The sequence below is a fragment of the Bos grunniens genome, chromosome 4 (genome assembly GCF_055505025.1).
Source record: "Bos grunniens cultivar Pamir isolate PY7600 chromosome 4, Bosgru_T2T1.0, whole genome shotgun sequence".
Classification (NCBI taxonomy): domain Eukaryota; kingdom Metazoa; phylum Chordata; class Mammalia; order Artiodactyla; family Bovidae; genus Bos; species Bos grunniens.
Genome location: NC_141168.1, coordinates 26,959,343 through 26,981,724, shown reverse-complemented (window position 1 = coordinate 26,981,724; position 22,382 = coordinate 26,959,343). Strand labels below are relative to the sequence as shown.

At 41.2% G+C, this 22,382-nt stretch overlaps 1 protein-coding gene and 1 long non-coding RNA gene across 6 annotated transcripts in view; one reads left to right on the top strand and one right to left on the bottom strand.

The window, feature by feature from the left end:
• AHCYL2 (adenosylhomocysteinase like 2) overlaps window positions 1-22,382 on the top strand; it is a 190,236-nt gene that overhangs the window by 114,112 nt on the left and 53,742 nt on the right. For 2 of the 5 annotated variants that reach the window (XM_086395723.1, XM_086395721.1), the window contains exon 1: window positions 16,633-17,044. The exons of the other annotated variants lie outside the window; for them this stretch is intronic. In XM_086395723.1, the coding sequence (XP_086251849.1) occupies window positions 16,988-17,044 (57 nt within the window). In that variant the 5' untranslated portion in view covers window positions 16,633-16,987. Of the gene's footprint in view, window positions 1-16,632; window positions 17,045-22,382 lie in introns of those variants that run through there. 5 annotated transcript variants of the gene reach the window in all.
• On the bottom strand, window positions 14,674-16,616 carry LOC147373829 (uncharacterized). Its single transcript, XR_015162169.1, has 2 exons — window positions 16,480-16,616; window positions 14,674-14,848 (listed from the first exon to the last, which is right to left on the bottom strand). It is a non-coding gene; the product is annotated as an uncharacterized LOC147373829 (long non-coding RNA).

Here is a 22,382-nt window from a genome sequence, read left to right as displayed (position 1 = left end):
AGAAAAGCCAAGGGGAGAGAGTCTTTCAAGGAAAAGGTGTTAACAGTGTCACAATCGTGTGAAGTAAAGTAAGCTGAAAAGTCTCATTAGGTTTAGCAACAGAAAGCTGTTGGGCACAAATAGTTGCAGTGGACTGTCAGGAGCTCGACTGTAGTAAATTGAGGAGTGAATAAAAAGTGAAAAATTGGGGATACAGCAAGCATAGGAAGCAAGAGGTTTTGCTCTGAAATTAAGTACAGAGAGCAGTAGCTAAAAGAAGAAGATGAAAGATTTATTTATTTTGGGAATAGGAGAAACCTGAACATACTCTGTCCTGGTGGGAAGAAGTCAGTGGAGGGTAAACACTGAAGAACCATGTGTGAGAGGGGCTAATTGACAGAGAGCAGTCCCTAAAAGGGAACAGAGAACTTGATCCAGATGGTTAGAGGGATTAGATTGATTGATTTTTGGCCGATCTTAGCTCCCTGACCAGCCCCACGGCGGCCTGACCACTGGACTGCCAGGGCAGTCCCTGGAGGGGTTATATTTAGGTGGTGTAATAGTCTACTCAGACTACCGTAACAAAATACCACCGACTGGGTGGCTTTCAGCAATACAGTTATATTCTCATGATTCTGGAGGCTGAAAGTCGGGGTTGGTTTCTGGTGAGGCCTCTCTTTCTGGTTTATAGATGGCTGCCTTCTCCCTGGTCCTCACATCCATTCCTCTGTGTGCTATATAGAGAGAGTGCTTTCTAGTGTCTCTTCTTTTTAGAAGGACAATAATCCCATCCAAGCAAACCTGCCTTGGAATCAAGCAAACACACCAGCATAGTTGATGCCCATTATTTTTGGATTCTGTATTTGCAAGTTTGCCTACTTGGTAAAATTTATTTGTAACCCCACCAAATTTGAGTCACCTAACATGTATGTTCCCAGTTGAGGTCAAACAAGGCAGTGCTCTGCCTCCTTATTAAAGCTCTCATGTTCTCATCCAGGTGTCCTTTACATGGTCTACTTAGTGCCACATTTTTGTACTTTTTTTCTTGTTGAGTTCATTGTTTAAAATGTCTCCTAAATGTAGTGCTAAAGTGCCTGGTTGGGAAGATCCCTAGAGGAGGGCATGGCAGCCCACTCCAGTATCCTTGCCTGGAGAATCCCATGAACAGAGGAGCCTGTGGGCTACAGTCCATGGGGTTGCCTTTAAAAGAGTTGGACACAACTGAAGCAACTTAGCAAAGTGCTGTGTAGTGTCCCTAAGCACAAAAATGGCTGTGCTGTGCTTTATAGAGAAAAATGTATGTTAGATTAGCTTCATTTAGCCATGAGTTGTAGTGCTGTTTGTTGGCTGTGAGTTCAGTGTTCATGAATCAAAATACATGTTAAATAATGTGTCTAAACAGAACATATAAAACAGGGTTATCTGTTGATCATTTGACAAAAATGTGATGAAGAGACTTATGGAAGTCTATCCCTGTATTTTCCATAGGACCAGAGCTTCAGTGTTGATTAAGTCAGTGTTCATTTTGACTTTATTACAATATTATTGTTCAGTTACTAAGTTGTGTCTGACTCTGCGACCCCATAGACTGCAGCATGCCAGGCTTTCCTGTCCTCCACTATCATCTGGAGTTTGCTCAAGCTTGTGTCCATTGAGTCAGTGATGCTCTCCAACCATCTCATCCTTTGCCGCCCCCTTCTTCTCCTGCCTTCAATCTTTCCCAGCATCAGGGTCTTTTCCAGTGAGTCATCTCTTCACATCAGGTAGTCAAAGTATAGGAGCTTCAGCTTCACATGAGTCCTTACAATGAAGATTCAGCGTTGACCATGAATAGTGAGAATCTGCTGCATTTTATATATTCTTTCCTTCAAAAACTTTAGAGTATCTTAAAGACATTGGCCCAGTCATGAACACAACTTTTAAAAATCGCTGCTAGACAGTAATTTATTTTGTTATATGGAGGATGTTGAGGGGGAGCAATCCACTTATCAGGTTTTCTTTAATGTTCAGATTCTAGGACAATTTTTGTTTCTTGTAAGGAATCTCTTAAATATATCTTGCTATTGGATGTAAAAAGAGCTGTTTCCTTAAAGTTATGCATCATTGATTTGCTTCGAAACTCATCAAAATATTTCCTATTTGACTTTCATGAGGAAAGGTGAAAAGAGAAAAAATTTTGGAAGGCAGTTAGAACTTTCTGACAGAAAATCGGCAGGTGAGGAAAAATAGTCATAGTGGTTATTATCATAAACATAAAAGCAGTAATGGTGTAAGTTGCTGAGTGCATGGTTTTTGAATGTACTGTGTTGAAAATGGCTTTCTATAGATATATTTTTATGACATAATAGGAACATCTCTCCCCTTCAATTCTGCATCCAGATCTTTGTCAACATCTTGCTAGTTCTAGTTTTATGTAATTTCTCAAATTTGTCCTTTATTTTTCATTCACATAGTAGTAATCTGGAAATCCAGACTTTAACCATCTTCAAGGTTGACCTTAAAGTTGTTCTCATTTCCTTCAGCCACATTCTCCCTTGAATGCATCTTACTTTAGTGTATTTTTATCATGTCATTCTGCAGAGATATTACTGCCCTACTTAGAAACTTTCAGTGGCTGCTAGTTGTCTGTTTTTAAATTATTATAAACCAGTTGTCTTTGGGGTTTCCCAGGTGGTTCAGTGGTAAGAATCCACCTGCCATGCAGGAGATGCGGGTTTGATCTCTGGGTCAGAAAGATCACCTGGAGAAGGAAATGACTTTCTCAGACAAGTCTTAATTTTGATTTGCCCCCAAGGTTGTTAAACTTGGCAAAAAACAGCAACACAATACACAGTTAAATTTGAAATTTGGATAACTATAAATAGTTTTTAGTATAAGCATGTCCCATGCAATATTTGGGACACATTTATGCTGAAAAATTATGTGTGGTGTATCTGAAATTCAAAAATAACTGGGTGTCCTAAATTTTATCCAGCAACCCTGTGTACCCCTCTCTTTATTTACACTTCTAAATGCACACACATTCACATACATACACACAGATGCACACATTTTTATCTTCCACCCTCTATTTCTTTCAGAGTTCAGTCAAGATTTAGTAACTGTCTTGTGAACAAAGACCTTCTCTCTCTCTCTCACAGACACACACACACACACACACAAGTCCCTTTGGCTTGTAATCTCTCTTTGGTTATTTCCATATCTCAGCCCAGTTTTTCAAAAGACTTGTCTGTTCAAACTGTTTCTGCTTCTTAACCTCTCAGTCATCCCTCAGTTTTCCCTAATCCTGTTTTACCCACATTACTCCCTCAAGTCATCAAAACTTCCATGTTGCCAAGTCCTACGAACTATTTTCAGCTGTCATTTTGTTAAACTTCTCAGCAGTATTTATCTTGTCAGTATTTAGTGAGTATTTAGTGAGTCAGTAATAGCTGAGTATTTAGTGGTCAGTAATAGCTGACCACTCTTTCCTTCTTGAAGGAATCTCCTTTCTTGACTTCTTTGAATTTTTCCTCTTACTTTTCTGGTGGCTGCTTCTTAAATTTCAGTTGCTGGTTTTTCTTCTTCTTCTACCCTGTGTGGTATATCATGGATCAGAGCTCAGACTTGAATTCTGTTTGTTTCTTTGCTTTTTTTCTGCTCTCTAGGCAATTTTTATCCATTCCCAAGAATTTTTATATCTGTGTATACATGGGATTTAAATTACAGAGATGGATGAAATCTTAACTCTTTTATTTCAGCCTAGGCTTTCCTCTGAGCTCCAGACTGTATTCAGTTGCTATTTTGATTGCATTAGCATATCTTATAGACGTTTCAAACTTAACAGGGTCAAAATTGAAGTCTTGGTATCCTTCCCACATCTATTTTTCCCCTGTTCTTCCACATTTTAACCAGTGTCACCCCCTATTTAACCAGTTGCTAAAGCGAGGAAAAGGATGGTCATTACTTTAAAAAAAAAAAATAACTTATTTGGCTGCACCGGCTCTTGGTTGTGGCATGCAGGAATCCTTCACTGTGGCATATGGGCTCTCTAATTGTGGCACACAGGCTGAGTTGCTCTGTGTCATGTGAAATCTTAGTTCCTTGGCCAGGGTTCAAAACTTCATCCCCTGTACTGCAAGGTGGATTCTTAACCATGAGACCACCAGGGAAGTCCCCACTGATGCTCATTCTTGACACCTTCCTTACCCTTTACATTGTCTGTTAACTAGGTCCAGCTGAGTCAACCACCAACATATTTGTCCTAAATCCATTTACTGCTGTCATTGTTGAGGTTACCATCATCTAGCATGTATTTTAATGACCTCCTAACTATTCTTCTCATTTCCATTCATGGTTGTTTAGTTTTTCTCTTTTTATGGAGCCATGGTAATCTTTTAAAAACATAAATCTCTAGTGGCTTCCTATTATTCTTTGAGTAAAATTAAAACTGTTCTGTGACCTGTAAACCCTACATGGTCAGTCAAGCCCTGTCTACCTCTCCAGTCACATTTAACCCTCTCTCTCATTGACAGTGTTCTTATACAAATAAGGATTTGGTAAAAATGGAATCCTATTCCCAAGCACTTTTAAAAATATTAGTCACTGTAATGTGCAGAATTTTAGCATTTATGAAAATATTGCCAGCCAAACTGAGCATTCATGAGTAGTTAGTTGCAAATGAGATATTTAAGACCGAAGAGCTAATCTCTCCCTCTCCCCCTTAAAATTTCAGAGCCCTTATGTGTTAATTTTCTATAGCTTAAAATAATACAAGTGTATTTAATTATAATTCTTGGAGTCAGAAGTCCAACATTGGTCTCAGTGGACTAAAATCAAAATGCCAACAGGGCTGTATTCCATCTAGAGTAGAATCTACTTCCTTGCATTTTCCAGCTTCTAGAAGCAGCCAGGATTCCTTGGCCCCTTCCTCCATCCTCAAAGCCAGCATGATAGCATCTTTAAATCTCTCTCTGGCTCTCATTCTTCTGCCTCCTTCTTCCAAGTATAAGGAAGCTTTTGATTATATTGGGCTTTTGTTGTTTGGTCACTAAGTCCGACTCTTTGTGACCCTATGGACTGTAGCCCACCAGGCTCCTCTGTCCATGGGATTCTCCAGGCAAGAATATTTGGGTGGGTTGCCATATCCTCCCTCCAGGGCATCTTCCCAACCCAGGAATTGAACCCACATCTCTCATGCCTCCTGCATTAGCAGGCAAGTTCTTTACCACTAGCGCCACTGGGAAGCCCCTATCTCAGTAAAACTGGGGAGGGGACTAAAAATTTAATAAAAAATGTTGAACCATTGTTTTGTTTTAAATCCAATCAATGCATAGCTTTATTTCAGGATTTAGCCAACTGCTATTGTCAGGGTCATGAAAGACTGAGGAACTATCATAGATTGGAAGAGACTATGGAGACAGGACAACTGAATGTGATGTGGATCCTGGAACTGAAAAAGGACATTTGGAGAAACTTTTGAAATCTAAATAAAGCCTGTAATTTAGTTAATAGTATTGTACCAATGTTAATTCATTAGTTTTGATAATTACTGTGGTTTTATCTGTTAACATTAGAGGAAGTGTATATGGAATGTGGGTGAAGTGTATATGAAAAAAAAAGTCTTGCACTATTTTTACAAATTGTTTTTCTAAGTCCATAATTATTTCAAAACAAAACAAACAAATTTTTAAAAAGACAACGTAAGGCGTGTAAGCCACAGAGTGGAAGATGTTTGCAAAGGACTCAGAATCTGTAAATGACTTATACAGATTAACAAGGGAAAGATCCACAATCTGTTAAAAAAAACAGGTAGAATACTTGAAAGGCCTCTTCATATAAGAGGATATCCAAATGGCCAATAAGCATAAAGATATGCTTGGCAGTACATGAGAGTTCCAGCTTCTCCAAGTTGGAACCCTTGTGCATTTCTGATGGGTCATAAAAAAATGTGCTCAGTTGTGGTTGTGGTAGTAGTGCTGGTGATAAGATACAGATGAAAAATCACAGGGTGACACCATTACTTAGAATGCCTAAAATGTAGAAGATCGACCATACTAAGCACTGGCAAGGATATGAAGCAACTGGAGCATGGATATCCTGCTGGTAGGACTACAAAATAGTACTGGTACTTTGGAAAGTTGCTTGATATTATCTACCTAGCTGGACATATGCATACCCTTTAACCTAAGCAGTTCCTCTCCTACATACATACCTGTGTCCTACAGAAGTATTTTCATGTGAGTACCACATGACATATACAAGAACAATCACAGCAACATTATTTTTAAGGTCCCCAAACTGAAACCAACTTTCAACAGGAGACTGGATTCAATAAATTACAAATATTCATGCAATGGGGGTATTTTAGGCTTCCCTGGTGGCTCATTGGTAAAGAACCTACCTGCAGTGCAGGAGACCAGGGTTCGATCTCTGGGTTGGGAAGATCCCCTGGAGAAGGAAATGCTTTCCACTCCAGTATTCTTGCCTAGAGAATGTCACAGACAGAGGAGCCTGGCAGGCTACAGTCCACAGGGTTGCAAAGAGTCAGACATGACTGAGCGACTAACACTCACTTTTTCACTTCACAAATAAATGAACTCCTGCTAAATCAACAGACTTAGATAACTCTTAGAAATATATTGAGCAGGAAAAAAAGTGCATCTTTTATGGTATTTATATCAGGTTCAAATATAGGCAAAATTGATACGTTGTGATAGGAATCAGAGATTATCTTTAGGGAGGAGTGATGACTGAGAGGGGACAGGCAGAAGACTCTAGGGTGCTGGTAATGTTCTGTTTCCTTATCTGAATAGTGGTTACAGAACTGTGTTGACTTTTGGAATTTTATCAAACTAACTTTTGACCTATGTACTTTTCTGTAGGTGTTATGCCTCAATTTAAAGTATCTTTAAAAAATAATGTAGTAAGAAAAAAATTTGTAAAAAAATAATGTAGTGAGGGGTCTACATTCCACATTTATTTAATGGCATTGTGCTTCATTATGTTATCCTACACCCTTCCTACCCTCCTCCTACTTTCCACTCTGTGAGAGAATTCAGAGCCCTAAGTTCACATCCCTGTCTGCTCTGATTCTCCATGTTTTCATGTTTAAGAAGAAGCTTTCAAGTTTAAGCTTGACTTCTTTTTGAGGACAGTTTTAGCTCAAGGTGCTAACCACGCAGCAAACTGAACTCTGACCTAAGTGGAACCCTAGGAGCTGTGTCATAGAGGTTGAGGATTTAAGTCCACACTCCACTCCCAGATTCTAGGGGACTTAACAGTCTAGGGGAAAGACAGCATGCACCATTTAGTGTACTGTAGTCTCTGAATTGCTTAATTGTAACAGTGACTGGATTAGTCAGCAGTAAGGAGATTTGGAGTACTTAGGCATAATTTTTGGAGAAGGCAATGGCACCCCACTCCAGTACTCTTGCCTGGAAAATCCCATGTACGGAGGAGCCTGGTAGGCTGCAGTCCATGGGGTCACTAAGAGTCGGACATGACTGAATGACTTCACTTTGACTTTTCACTTTCATGCATTGGAGAAGGAAATGGCAACCCACTCCAGTGTTCTTGCCTGGAGAATCCCAGGGACGGGGGAGCCTGATGGGCTGCTGTCTATGGGATCGCACAGAGTCGGACACAACTGAAGCGACTTAGCAGCAGCAGGCATAATTTTGTTATGATGTTGTTTATGGCTTTGTCCATTCTTACACCTGTATCCCTTTTCCTTCCTTTTACCCTTCAGATGACTGTCACATGTTTTATTCATCTGGGGCTTTAGGCTACCCATTCTTTGAGTAAGTTCACTTTTTTTAAAAAAATTCAGCACATATTCACTGGTATTTGCTATGTGCTTAGAATACAGAAATGAGACACATAATCTCTTCCTTCAAATTATAGTTCTAGTGTGGAAATAGATAAACGTTTAGTTATAGTATCAGCACTGATATGTGCAGTAATCGAGATCAGTTTGGGTGATTACTCAATAACTCATTGAATTGATTCTTTTTTTTTTTTATGGTCATGTCACGCAGTTTGTGGAATCTTAATTCCCCAACCAGAAATTGAACCCAGATGCCCGGCAGTGAGAATACAGAGTCCTAACCACTGACCACCAGGGAATTCCCTAGAATTGATTGTTAACCTAGACCTGGAGCTGGTAATACATGCTGAAGGAAGTTAGAGTGTGTGTGTTCAGAGTAGGGATCAAGGGAATTCAGAGAGCTGAGGGCTGAGGCTCAGGGATTTGCAGAGGCTAAATCATGGCTTACTCCTTGGAAGGAAAGTTATGACCAACCTAGATAGCATATTCAAAAGCAGAGACATTACTTTGCCAACAAAGGTCCGTCTAGTCAAGGCTATGGTTTTTCCTGTGGTCATGTATGGATGTGAGAGTTGGACTGTGAAGAAGACTGAGCGCCAAAGAACTGATGCTTTTGAACTGTGGTGTTGGAGAAGACTCTTGAGAGTCCCTTGGACTGCAAGAAGATCCAACCAGTCCATTCTGAAGGAGATCAGCCCTGGGATTTCTTTGGAAGGAATGATGCTAAAGCTGAAACTCCAGTACTTTGGCCACCTCATGCGAAGAGTTGACTCATTGGAAAAGACTGTGATGCTGGGAGGGATTGGGGGCAGGAGGAGAAGGGGACGACAGAGGATGAGATGGCTGGATGGCATCACTGACTCGATGGACGTGAGTCTCAGTGAACTCCAGGAGTTGGTGATGGACAGGGAGGCCTGGCGTGCTGCAATTCATGGGGTCGCAAAGAGTCGAACACGACTGAGCGACTCAACTGAACTGAACTGAAATCATGAAGGGTCTTGTATGTCATGCTAAGGAGTTTGGATTGTATTTGGAAGATAGTGGGGATCTATTAAGGCATTATAAGTGAGGAAATTATGTGATCAGACTTTAAAATAATTGTGCTGATGATAATCATGGATGAGTAAGTTAATTTAATGAATTGAAGTAGAGTGTTACAGGAATGGAGTTACCTAGGCCCTGTTGTGTAGTCCCAGCAGTGTTGGCATCATCTGAGAACTGTTAAAAATGTAGAAGCTTGGACCTATTCCATATTGACTAAATCAGAATTGGCATTTTTAACAAGATCTCCAAACAATTTGTAGGCACGTTCAAGTTTAAGAAGCACTGATTTAGATGGATAGGATGATGGTCAGGCTTTAGACAGCTGGTGTGAAGACCACAGGACAGACTGCAGGGGAGTATGTGGAGAAGATGCTCTTCTATGTGGAATTGCACTCACCCTCCCACCAAAGGCACGCCAGGTACCCCTCCTCATCCATTACCTTTCAGCTTAAACAGAGCTTCTCTGATGTGACACTCCCAGTAGGCATAATTGGTACCCTTACCATATTCTCCCGTTGCCGGGGACCAGCCCCGGCTGATCCAGGGAATTCGAAGCAGAGACGGCGTTGGCGAGGATCAGGAAACAACTGCTTAATTAAACATTTATTAAGGATATAAAGAGTGGTGAAATAAGGATAGCTCAGCGAAGAAATTCAGTGAAGAAAAGAGGCTGAATAAAATTCCAAAGCAGGGAATATACGTCACCTACGAAGGCCGCAGGCGTCCTCCCGTTCTCCCGAAGGAGAGGAGACACTAAGGCCTCCCCGGTCAGATCTTAGAAGCCCAGGCAAAATTAGTAGGCTTGACGAGCTTCCCTGCCTCAGAGGAAAAGTTCAGTTAGAAGGTGAAAGAAAGAACGACATGGGGAGACCAAATTCCGGTGAACAAGGCCCGCACTTTTTTCCAAAGTAGTTTTTATACCTTAAGTTATGCATAGAGGATAATGGGGGAAGGGGTAGAGTCATGCAGTAAGCCAGGCTTTCTTCCTGCAAACTTATCATATGCAAAAGTTTAGGTGATTTGCATCATCTTCTGGCCCGGAGGCCTTTTTCTCTAAAGGTGATTATTCTAAAGTCAGGCGCCAGCCTCCAAAAAGCATTAGATAAAGTTGCATTCCTACAGAGCAAAGGTGTGGTGGGCTATAACAAGAAAAAGAATTAACTCAAGGGTCCCAGGTTACAAACATTAAAGCTACTACTTACACCAATTATATTAATCAATACACTGCCAGGGACACAGCAGGTAAGGGATATGGAGACTTAGCAGCAAATATTGGCCCAACAAGTGAAAATCCCTTCACCAATACAATTTCTAATCAATCTTTTGACTGCTCAAAGGAATCTGTATTTAGACAGTTTAGAACATCTCATGCCTCTCACAGTTTGGAGGCTCTGAACAATCACATGTGGCCGGAAAAACCTATTCAGGCAGGCTAGAGGACTTCCAAGGGAGTTTGTAGGTTGAAACACTGTCACACCCAGGAATTATTAACTGGAGCTGTAAGCTAACTCTTTTTTCAGAGAGGTAGTGGGGGACAGCCCCCCGTAAAGTCAGAGGTGTAGGTGAAAGCACAAAGGAGAAAGTAGGCAGACTCTGGTTTGGGGGGTAGATTGCTCGAGAATTTCCAGGGAGACTCCTGAGGCTTGATCCCGCCTCTGCGTATGCCAAGCCTCCTTCCTCATGACCTTTGCCAGGGGCGGAGCTCGCTCCCCGCATCCTGTAACAATTTTACTTTATCCCTTTTCACACTTTATTTTTGGTAATTATTTAATTGCCTGTCTCTCTCCTGCACCATGAAGGCAGGGACTGTCTTTCTATGCTGCTTGGTGCATGACAGGCACCCAGTAAATACCTGTGGTTCCGTTGAAAGATTTTACTGTGTATAAGAAGAAAATATGTATTTGAGTGTGTTGGGGGAATGTAATTGTTATATGTATTAATAATAATAGTAAATGTTAAATAGCACTGATGAGTTCCAGGCACTGTTCTACGTGTTTTATATATGTTAATTTATTTGATATTATTAGCAATCCTATAAGAAGAGATTCTTAATGTCCCTATTTTAAAGATGAGAAAACAGAGGCACAAGGCATAAGTAATATGCCTAAGGTTACACAGTAGGTAACTGATGAATCAAGATTCAAATTCACCTGGTACTACTCTGCTGTGCCTAGTTTCGGACAAAATAGTTCCCTGGCACTATGCTGAGTGCTGTGTATTATATGTATTGCATAGGTGTGTGCTAAATCGCTTCAGTCATGTCCTTTGCGACCATATGGACCATGGCCCACCAGGCTCCTCTGTCCATGGAGTTCTCCAGGAACAAACACTGGAGTGGGAAGCTGCCACATCCTCCTCCAGGGGAATCTTCCTGAGCCAGGGATTGAACCCACGTCTCATATTTCCAGCATTAGCAGATGGGTTCTTTACCACTGATGCCACCTGGGAAGCCCATTACATGTATTATTTAATCTATATAACATCAATGTGCAGATGACACCACTCTTATGGCAGAAAGTGAAGAAGAACTAAAGAGTCTTTGATGAAAGTGAAAGAGGAGAGTGAAAAAGTTGGCTTAAAATTCAACATTCAGAAAACTAAGATCATGGCATCTGGTCCCATCACTTCATGGCAAATAGATGGGGAAACAGTGGCTGACTTTATTTTTGGGGGCTCCAAAATCATTGCAGATGGTGATTGCAGCCATGAAATTAAAAGATGCTTGCTCCTTGGAAGAAAAGTTATGACCAACCTAGACAGCATATTAAAAAGCAGAGACATTACTTTGCCAACAAAGGTCCATCTAGTCAAGGCTATGGTTTTTCCAGTAGTCATGTATGGATGTGAAAGTTGGACTATAAAGAAAGCTCAGCACTGAAGAATTGATGCTTTTGAACTGTGGTGTTGGAGAAGACTCTTGAGAGTCCCTTGGACTGCAAGGAGATCCAGCCAGTCCATCCTAAAGAAAATCAGTCCTGAATATTCATTGGAAGAACTGATGCTGAAGCTGAAACTCCAATACTTTGGCCACCTTATAGGAAGAGCTAACTCAATGGAAAAGACCCTGATGCTGGGAAAGATTGAAGGGAGGAGGAGAAGGGGACGACAGAGGATGAGATGGTCGGATGGCATCACGGACTCAATGGACAAGAGTTTGAGTAAACTCCAGGAGTTGGTGATGGACAAGGAGGCCTGGCTTGCTTCAGTCCATGGGCATCACAAAGAGTCAGACATGACTGAGTAACTGAACTGAACATCAGTGTGAGGAGAGTTTTATTACATGTTTTATGGATGAGGAAGCAAAGGCTCAAAAAGTTATACAGGTTACCAAAGATAGATACACTGCTTTTAAGTAGTGGAGCCAGTGTTTAAACCCAAGGGTTGACAGAGGATGAGATGGTTAGATAGCATCACTGACTCAATGGACATGGGTTTGAGTAAACTCTGGGAGATAGTGAAGGACTGGGAAGCCTGGCATACTGCAGTCTATGGAGTTATAAAAGTCAGACATGACTTAGCGACTGAACAACAACAATCCAACTCTTAAAGCCTGTGGTCTTTAAGACCACGTCTGGAATATAAAAATACCTGTGGGATATGAGTCTTAAGATCACTGAGGAACCGAGAGATGGAATGTCTGACATTTAAGTTGGGGGTGTGAGAACTTAACAACTCCAGTTGCTCAGGTTACGTGGGCATTTCAAGTTTGAAGGTGCAAAGGAGATTTAAAAGTCTAGCAATTTCAGCCAGCCTCATAATTGACCAGATGGAACTTTGGACTCTGATGGTTAGGAACCTTAACGTCTACAATAAGCTGTAACTTAGGTGACTAAGGAGTAGTTATTGCCTTTTCTTATGACCTTGAGACGGAGAAAGCGATGGCACCCCACTCCAGTACTCTTGCCTGGAAAATCCCATGGACGGAGGAGCCTGGTGGGCTGCAGTCCATGGGGTCGCTAAGAGCTGGACATGACTGAGCGACTTCACTTTCACTTTTCAGTTTCATTCATTGGAGAAGGAAATGGCAACCCACTCCAGTGTTCTTGCCTGGAGAATCCCAGGGATGGGGAAGCCTGGTGGGCTGCCGTCTATGGGGTTGCACAGAGTCGGACATGACTGAGCGACTGAACTGACTAACTGACTGACTGATGACCTTGAGAAACCAGATGGATTAGAAATACTGAATGTCAGAACTGGAAGGAACCAGTTCTCACCTTCCACAGTGCTCTCTTACCTACCTCCCTCTTATTTTGTAATAAGGAAACTGAAGAAGAGAGTACTTTAGGTGACTTGCCAAAACCTAATAAAACTGTTAGTGACAAGCCAAGAATAGAGGGCAGGGTCACATTCCTGTATTCTTTGCCCTGTGCCTTACGACTCTCTGGGCTTCAGATTTATTGCCCGCTGTCTAAAACTCTTCTGCCATCGTAGTTGCTTCTTCACCACATTGTAGTTACTTCTGGTTCTTTTTGACTTTGGGCCCTGGACATATTAACTTTTTGTCCTTTCCTCTCCAGCCTCAAGCATATACTCTCTCCAGCAAGTTGTCTGATTAATTTCATGATGATACTAGTGTCAAGGTAGGAACACCCCTGGCACATAGAACTTCAGGTTGATCTTCTTCTTAGAATGAAAATGAGATTCCTTTGAGCTGTTGACACAGTCAATTTCTGTAAAACTTGAAGGCCACAGGAGCAGGTGCAGTTTGTGTATCCTTTTGAAGTTGCAAACTCCTAAATGTTAAGGCTGGTTATTATAATCACATGCAGGGGTCTCACTCCTGCTCTAGCTATAGGTATATCTTTTAAGGCACTTTATAGTAAAATTAAATTAGAATGAAAACAACTTTACAACTATTCATAGTACTTAAACCTACACCCTGTGCCTAATACAGTCCTACTCAGTTAATAGACTTTCAGTTCTCAATTGTAATAGGTACTGTTTTATTTTTGTTTCAAAGTCATTACAGAAAGAAGGTTTTAAGTATAAGGTATAAGAAGGTTGTAGTTTTCAAATGAAGTCTATTTTAGTTAAAACCTTACACTAAAAGAATGGTCTTCCTTTTAATCCACTTTATCAAATCTGACACTCTGATCACAGATGGCCTTATCAAAACTGAAACCATGACCTCAGATCATGCCTTCATTTCATTGACTTTCTTTATCTTGCTTTCATTCATTGCTTCACTCCATAGCTGCTCCGTGACCACAACTTCCTTTACTTCCACCCTTGCTATTTTCTCTTCTTATTGCACCTGCTCTCCACCTGCCATGTGATCTCTAATCCTTTGACACCTCTGCATTCACCTGGTCCAGTGGCCCCCTTCTGTTTTCAATTGCCTTTTTCTCTAGTCTGGACCTCCAGGTCAGTCATTTGAATTCTGCCCTTTCTGACATTTCTTCCCTAGAAGTTTGCTTCCTGTCCTTCATTCTGTATCTAAAGGACCATTCTCCTAACCAGGAAAGACCCTAAAGGGCAATGAGCCTATAATCCTAATCACAATATTATGACTGTCAACTCCAGAGAAATTATCTCTGCAGTGGGACTTAACACTGTAAAGAGTCCCGGGTTCTTAAAGGGGACCAAATGAAATCTGTGGTACTCTCATTGGATAATATACTTTAGGAGTTAATTAAGAAGGTAAAATAGAAGGGACTTACCAGGTGGCACAGTGGTAAAGAATCCACCTGCCAGTGCTAGAGACATGAGAGATGCAGATTTGATCCCTGGGTTGGGAAGATCCCCTGGAGGAGGGCATGGCAACCCACTCCAGGATTCTTGCCTGGAGAATCCCATGGACAGAGAAACCTGGTGTGTTACAGTCCATGGGGTCGCAAAGAGTTGGATATGACTGACCACACACAGAAAAAAGATTAGGTCACGTTTTTTCTAGTTTTGTCTTATTTCTAAATTTCTGAAGTGTGTAGGGAGGAGGGAACTAGTATGGGGTCATGAGGAGGAAGCAGCTTCTGAGGTCCTAAAGACTACTGTGTTGGCATCCTGTTTCAGAAACCAGACCTGTGAATAAAAAACAGCATTGAATAGGGGCTTATAGGCGGCACTAATCTTTTTTAAAAATTGAAATATAGGGCATTCCCTGGTGATTCAATGGCTAGAACTCCTGCTCTCACTGCCAAGGGCCTTGGTCAGGGAACTAAGTCACCACAAGTCATGTGGTGTGGCAAAAAAAAAAAAAAAAGAAGTGTAGTTGATTTACAATATTATATTAGTTTCGGGTGTACAACATAGTGATTTAATATTTTTATAGATTATACTCCACTGAAAGTTATTTTACAGTATTGGCTATATTCCTGTATGTGCAATGTGTGTGTGCTCAGTCATGTCCAATTCTGTGAGACCCCATGAACTGTAGCCCGCCAGGCTCCTCTGTCCATGGGATTTCCCAGGCAAGGATACTGGAGTGGGTTGCCATTTTCTTCTCCAGGGGATCTTCCTGACCCAGGGATCAAACCCACATCTCCTGCAGCTCCTGTATTGGCAGGTGGATTCTTTACCACTAGCGCCACCTGGGAAGTCCCTGTAGTGGTTCAGTTCAGTTCAGTCACTCAGTCGTGTTTGACTCTTTGAAACCCCATGAACTGCAGCACTCTAGGCCTCCCTGTCCAACACCAGCTCCTGGAGCCCACCCAAACTCATGTCCATTGAGTTGGTGATGCCATCCAACTATCATCCTCTGTCGTCCCCTTCTCCTCCTGCCCTCAATCTTTCCCAGAATCAGGGTCTTTTCAAATGAGTCAGCTCTTCACATCAGGTGGCCAAAGTATTGGAGTTTCAGCTTCAACATCAGACCTTCCAATGAACACCCAGGACTGATCTCCTTTAGGATGGACTGGCTGGATCTCTTTGCAGTCCAAGGGACTCTCAAGAGTCTTCTCCAGAACCACAGTTCAAAAGCATCAATTCTTCAGCGCTGAGCTTTCTTTATAGTCCAACTCTCACATCCATACATGACCACTGGAATAACCATAGCCTTGACTAGATGGACCTTTGTTGGCAAAGTAATGTCTCTGCTTTTTAATATGCTGTCTAGGTTGGTCATAACTTTTCTTCCAAGGAGGAAGTCTTTTAATTTCATGGCTGCAATCACCATCTGCAGTGATTTTGGAGCCCCCAAAAATAAAGTCAGCCACTGTTTCCACTGTTTCCCCATCTATTTGCCATGAAGTGATGGGACTGGTTACCAGTGAGGAAAGTGAAAGAGGGATAGGGGATTTGGAGGCATAAACTCCTGTGCATAAAATAAAGAGACAGCACTAGTCTGACTTGGAAGTGCTGGTTTCCCCTAAACCTACCTACTCTTGGTAGCTCCTGACTAGCCTCAGGGAAGCAGGTAATTTATAGTGGGCATCTTTATCTCTGTAGCTAAAGGCCCTTAGACTTCCATGTGCATAGCACAGCAAGCCAGCAGAGGGAGCCGTGGTCCTAGAACTTTCTTTAGAGCGTCTAAGTTTTGATTTTGCCAGAGATCCTCTCCAGCTCCATCCGAATCTCCTGTGCAGTAAGAATTTAACTTGAGATATGCCTGGGTTTGGTGCCAGACCCCTGGTGTGAGCAGATGGGGAGCTTCTGCATAACAGTTTAAACTTGAAAGCCATAAGGAACTCGATTTCAAGGAAACGCCTGTTTACCATGCAGATCCAAATCAAGCAACTCTCCAGAAATGGGTGTGCCTTCTTGACCTCGATCCTTATTGATCTTGGTATCAGCACCTCCAGTGACGCATCCTGAGGGGCGGGAGAAAGTTAACAAGTGCCTTATACACAGGGAAAAAGAGGAAGCCTGACTGCTGCTACAGAAAGTCCCCACCGGGGAGGAGGGGATACTGTTTGGGTAGCATTAAATAGTGAGTGCTCCATGGAAAGTTCAGTGCCTGGGTGTAGAACCTTATATCTGCTCTGATTTTGAATCAGAAGCAGAAGGTTTGCAGCTGGCCAGTCAAGGGGCTTGTCAGGCAGTTGACTAATGATCTTGATTTTAATAGGAAGCCTTTTAAAGGGGATGCAGCTTCTGCTAGTTACTGTGAACTCCTGAATCACTAGATTTGGCTCTGCTTTTTGGACACTCAGAATCTAACTCGGGCGTTTCCAAGCCAGCTTTCCCATTTGCTTCAGGACATAGATTACCCAAGCCTGCACTATGGAGAATGGGGACGGTAATGAGGGCGCCTCAGCTTTTCACGTGCCTGAGTGGATGGTGAGTTCTTTGGTCACTTTGCTTTTCCCTCTGTTTCTTGATAATGACAAGAATAGGGATCGTTGTGAGAAGTCCCTCCCAAGAGCTGTGATTGGGAAAACAGTTATTACTGTAATTTCTGATTAATTCCTGGGTCACTCCTGCTGCTTTCTTTCCTTTTTCTTTTTTAAAAATTATTTTTAAATTATGAGTGAGCTGGAAGGGCCTGTTGCCTGATTGTCTGGGCTGGGCTGGAGCTTCCCCACTGCTCCTGGTATACTGCATGGATTGTGTTACACTGTGATTGCTTTGCATTCTGTTTACAAGTAGATGCTTAGTTTATTTCTCATGGGGGTAAAGAAAAAGAATAGAGAGAGGGGAAAAAAACAAAAACAACTTGTGGAAATGATGTGCTCTCTGTCTCTCAAGTCTGAAAAGATTTAAGTAGTTTATCCCCTGTCTGCCTAGTTTTCTCCTGCCGGTCAAAACATTTCCCCAAGTATTCTTGTACATGTCTTTCTAAAAGGCAGGAACTATAAAACTGTCTTTAAATTAATTTATTTTTTGGCTATGCTGGGCACGTGGGATCTTAGTTCCTCAACCAGGGATCAAACCCATGCCCCCTGCAGTGGATGCACCGAGTCTTAACAACTGGACTGCTGGGAAGTCCCTATATAGCTCTTTTGGTACTATTCTTTAAAATACTTTATTTGCTTGATGAATGTTTTTAATGAGTTATTTGTTGATAAGAACCAGCACATAAAACCTAGTATTTTTGATCCAACTTTAGTTTTTTATATAAAAATAGCGATCACCCTTATGTTCCTAACTGCTTTCTTCCAGGTTTAGCCTGATTTCTTACAGTCTATATACCAATTTGTAGTTTATATATATATGTGTATGTGTGTATAAAATATGTATGTGTGCATGCCAAGTTGCTTCAGTCGTATCCAACTCTTTGCAACCCCATGGACTTTAGCCCGCCAGCCTCCTCTGTCCATGGAATTCTCCAGGCAAGAATACTGGAGTGGGTTACCATGCCCTCCTCCAGGGAATCTTCCCAACCCAGGGATCAAATCCATGTCTCTTGCATCTCCTGCATTGGCAGGTGGATTCTTTACCACTAGCGCCACCTGGGAAGCCCCATAAAATATGTATAATGTATATATATTTCCCTATTGAAAACTGCATAGACTATATTCAACACATTCCAAGTTCTTTTCAATGTTTATGGAATCGTGGACTTACATAAGTGACCACCAATAATGAGTCTGAGTATATAGTAGACCTAACCGAGGCCCAACTGATAAGCCCACATTTCGATTCATATACCAACTGTTATTATTTCTGTTAGGGTTATTCCTGTTGTTGTTCTTAGTGTTGTTCCAGAACCTTGTACTCAGTTTTAAAACATTTGATCTAAAGAAATCCTACCCATCCACAAGCTTATTTCAAATAGTATAGTGTTTTCGAATAACGGGAAAAAATTCAAATAATAATTCTAGTTGAATTTCTTTATGAATACACATTTTTATTCATTTGGCTACTCTGGGTCTTTAGTTGTGCCGTGTGGGGTCTAGTTCCCTGTGCAGGGATTGAACCCAGGCCCCCTGCATTGGGAACACAGAGTCCTAGCCACTGGGCCACCAGGGAAGTCCCTCTAGTTGGATTTTTAAGTTTGCTTTTGAATTTCCAGCCATTCACTGATATCAAGAAGGGGAAATAGGAATTCTGGTTTTCTTAAGTGAGAGCCCGCATGAAGATATTAACCTTTGTTACTTCTATAAGAGAATATTACAGAAGAATTTCACAGAACCCTAGTATGTCAACTCAGTCAACACAAGTTTTACAGTAACTCTTATTCTCATAAATAATATACCTCGCTGTCTTACCTGCCAAGCACATCTTCTCAAGAGGAGCTCCCACTAGACTTTCACCTCCTCACCTTCTCTTAATTTACCTGAACAGGATAACTATCCTAAAGGAGTTATTGTGACTACTGCTCAAGAGATACGACCTAAGAATTCTCAGCTTTTAGAAAATTTTCTTTAATAAAGTACAACTCTGCTTTGTTTTCAACATGGCACCTCTTTTATTTAGCAATTTCCTGGTCTCTGTCTCTCAAAAATCAGGAAAATATCTTTGATCAGTAGATTTTTTTTTTTTTTTTTTAGCAATGATGAGACAAAGTTGGGAGGGGCTTGGCGTCAATAACTCAGTTTTATCCTCTGAATTATTCCCTTGCCAGAGATTAACCTCTTGAGGCTTGCTTTCAGATATCACAGTTGTTCATTTCTGACCTGGTCTGGAAGTGCTTCTTTTAGGCTGCCACCAGTATCTACTTAGTCACCAAAATGAGCCACTGAGCATTCTCTAGCGTACTGCCTATAGATTTCCAGACCTTACCTGTGACATGTTGGAGTACCTTTTAATCCCCAAGAGGAAACCCTGGTGCCAGTTCTCACATTGGGTCAAAATTTTGATCGAAGAAAGCTTTTCACAAATGACTCATGTTCCAGTTTACATATTAACGTAATGAACTTTCTGCTGAGGACTATCCTTGCCCCCGAAGGAAATATGACAAGGCTCTCAAACTTTCTTTCAGGGGGAAAATTTAGCAGAAAAGGTGGATTATAATACCTCCCTTCTTATAAATGATCTGTAGCAAAAAGGGACTGGCATATCCCTCAGAAGAGAGGACTCAAGACCACAAACAGCAGCTGATAGTACTCACATCTCTGACTCCTAGCAGGGAATAAGCCAGGACGAAATCTGAAGAACATTCTTGAGACTTGACAAGTAGACCTTCGAGTTACTATTCCATCAGTCACTGGAAAACTTCTGCTAGAGCCTCTGCTCCCCAGCTATTTTCATATAGCTTGTTCAGGCAGTTTAACTGCTAAAAGATTGGGAAACTCATCCTTTTAAAGATTGTCCTTATTAATATATTTTCACTTCCCCTGAGAAATTTTTAGTCCCTAGTGGTAGGTGAAAATACCTCCTCTCTTATGAGCATGGAGATCAGCAGTAACCTTTTTTTAAGTTTCTACATCTTAATTTTTCCTCCTCCCACTTAAGCTCTTCGTAGTACCTAGTACTTTTCCGTAGGAAATCTGATTCTCTTTCTTGATTGAGTACCCAGCCAGCTGGTTACCTGATTTTCTTTTGGCTAGAAGTAATCCCTTTTATAGTTGAAGAATTTGTTCCAACAGCTCATTTGGCTTGGAAGGGAGCAATGTCTCTAAGAATGCTTGAACCATATCTACTTGGAAGTGGGACGAAAACCTTTAAGGTATCTGCTAAATGATAGTAGAGGTAGTTTCACTGTAATTCTGGATCAAAATTGACACTTAAAGCAGAGACCCACTTGAGAAACTGATGAAAACTGTGGACCCACTCCCCAGGAAAATAGACACACAAACTTTTCATATTCTGTTTTAGAGCATCTGGACATCCATGGACTCTAGGTGAAGAGTCCATGGATTTTAGAACATTTCTAAAAAAAATAGAAATGTTAATATGTTATATTTGTGTACCAGTGTGTCACCTCCAAAACCTTTTCACATACGTTATTTTATTTTCACAGCACACACTTGAGACAGACAAAGTAGGTATTATTGTTCTTATTTTACAAATCAGGGTTACTGATGTTCAGTACTGGAAATGTTAAGAAATGGAGATACAGAGAGAGAACCACTGATCACCATTCGTTGTAGTACTACTTTATGTATTTGAAAAGGAATTAATTTGTTTCTCTTGATGTGCTCCTCTGTAGGGTAAATAAATCTTCTATCCTCCCCATGAGTCCTGATTTTTTTTAATGCATTACTCATCTATTCTTAGACTTAATTTGTGGAAATCGGAATTAGATCCAGTTCTCTTTATGTCCTATGTTGTATATAAAGAAAGGATCACCTCATTCCTTTCTCTGATCTTTGAAATAACATTTTTTGCCTATGAATATGCTCCATGGTTACAGCCATAGGTAGGATAACATGGTTGGTTAAGGAGAGAGTTAAGAATTACGGTGACTTTAATCATGCTTGGAGTGTTCCAGCAGTGGTTCTTAAAGTGTGGTCCCCAGGCCAGTAGCATCAGCATCACCTGGAAATTTGTTAGAAATGTAAAATCTTGGGCCCTACCCAGATTCACTAAATCAGAAGCTCTGGAGCAGGGCCTAGCAATGTGTTTTAATAAACCCTCTAGGTGATTTTGATGTATCTAAAATTTGAGAATTACTTTGGTAAATAAACTTGTTAAGTGGTAAGGCTTTTCCTGTCAGTAATAGTAATCTAAAATGTCTTCTGGTTGTGTTTGGTGTAGATCTGCAGCTCCCTTTGCTCAGGCCCAGGAACTTAAGGCATTAGACCAGGAGTTCCTTTTCATCTGAGTGAGGAACCAGCTGAGTGTACTAGGGTGCATATCCTTGGTTAGGAGGAGCAGATTAGAAACTCATCAAGCAAGCAGAAAAATACTGGTGTGTCTCATTTCCTGAAATTGTGAATAAGAGACCAAGATTGTTGTGGATGACAGTGAATAGCTGTATTTGAGTTCATTTAATTTCCATTTCAATTTTTGGTAGTGACATTGGACAAAGTTGCTAATTAAAAGGCTGCTAGATTTCAGATCCTTATATGATTTAGCCATTTCAGAACTGTGGTTTGATCAGAGCCTCAAGATAATCTGGGATGATATCCTTTCTAAAACCTAATCCAATAAGAAAGTAAATTTAAGGAGTAATTTTAAATAAATCTAAGATAAATTAGGGCTTCCTTGGTGGCTCAGCTGATCAAGAATCTGCCTGCAATGTGGGAGTTGTGGGTTCAATCCTTGGGTTGTAAAGATCTCCTGGAGGAGGGCATGGCAACCCATTCCATTATTGTTGCCTGGAGGGTCCCCACGGACAGAGGAGCCTGGCAGGCTACAGTACATGGATTTGCAGAGTCGGACACAGCTGAACAACTAAGCACAACACAGCAAGATAAATTAAGAGGAATGAGGTGGGGCTGAGTACACCCTGAATTAGGACCAGGGAAGTTTTTGATCTTCAGATCAGTATCACAGGGTTTGGTGTAGTAGAGCGAGCTTCGGCTCTGACATAAACACAGGCTCACTTTCTAGTCCTCCTTGCTTGCTGTGAGACTTCAAGCAAATCATTTGTTCTCTCAGTACATTTGTATTTTCCTAATTTGTCAATGGGGATAATGACAAAAAAAAGGCAAGCAGATCACCGGACACTTAATCAGCAACACTCCTCAAATGGGACTAGAAACGAGATGTCAAAACCTGCATAAAAAGGTGCACAGTTAAGAGTAAAGCACTGGTCTGTGGAAGCTGATTTTCCTGGTAACAGACCTGA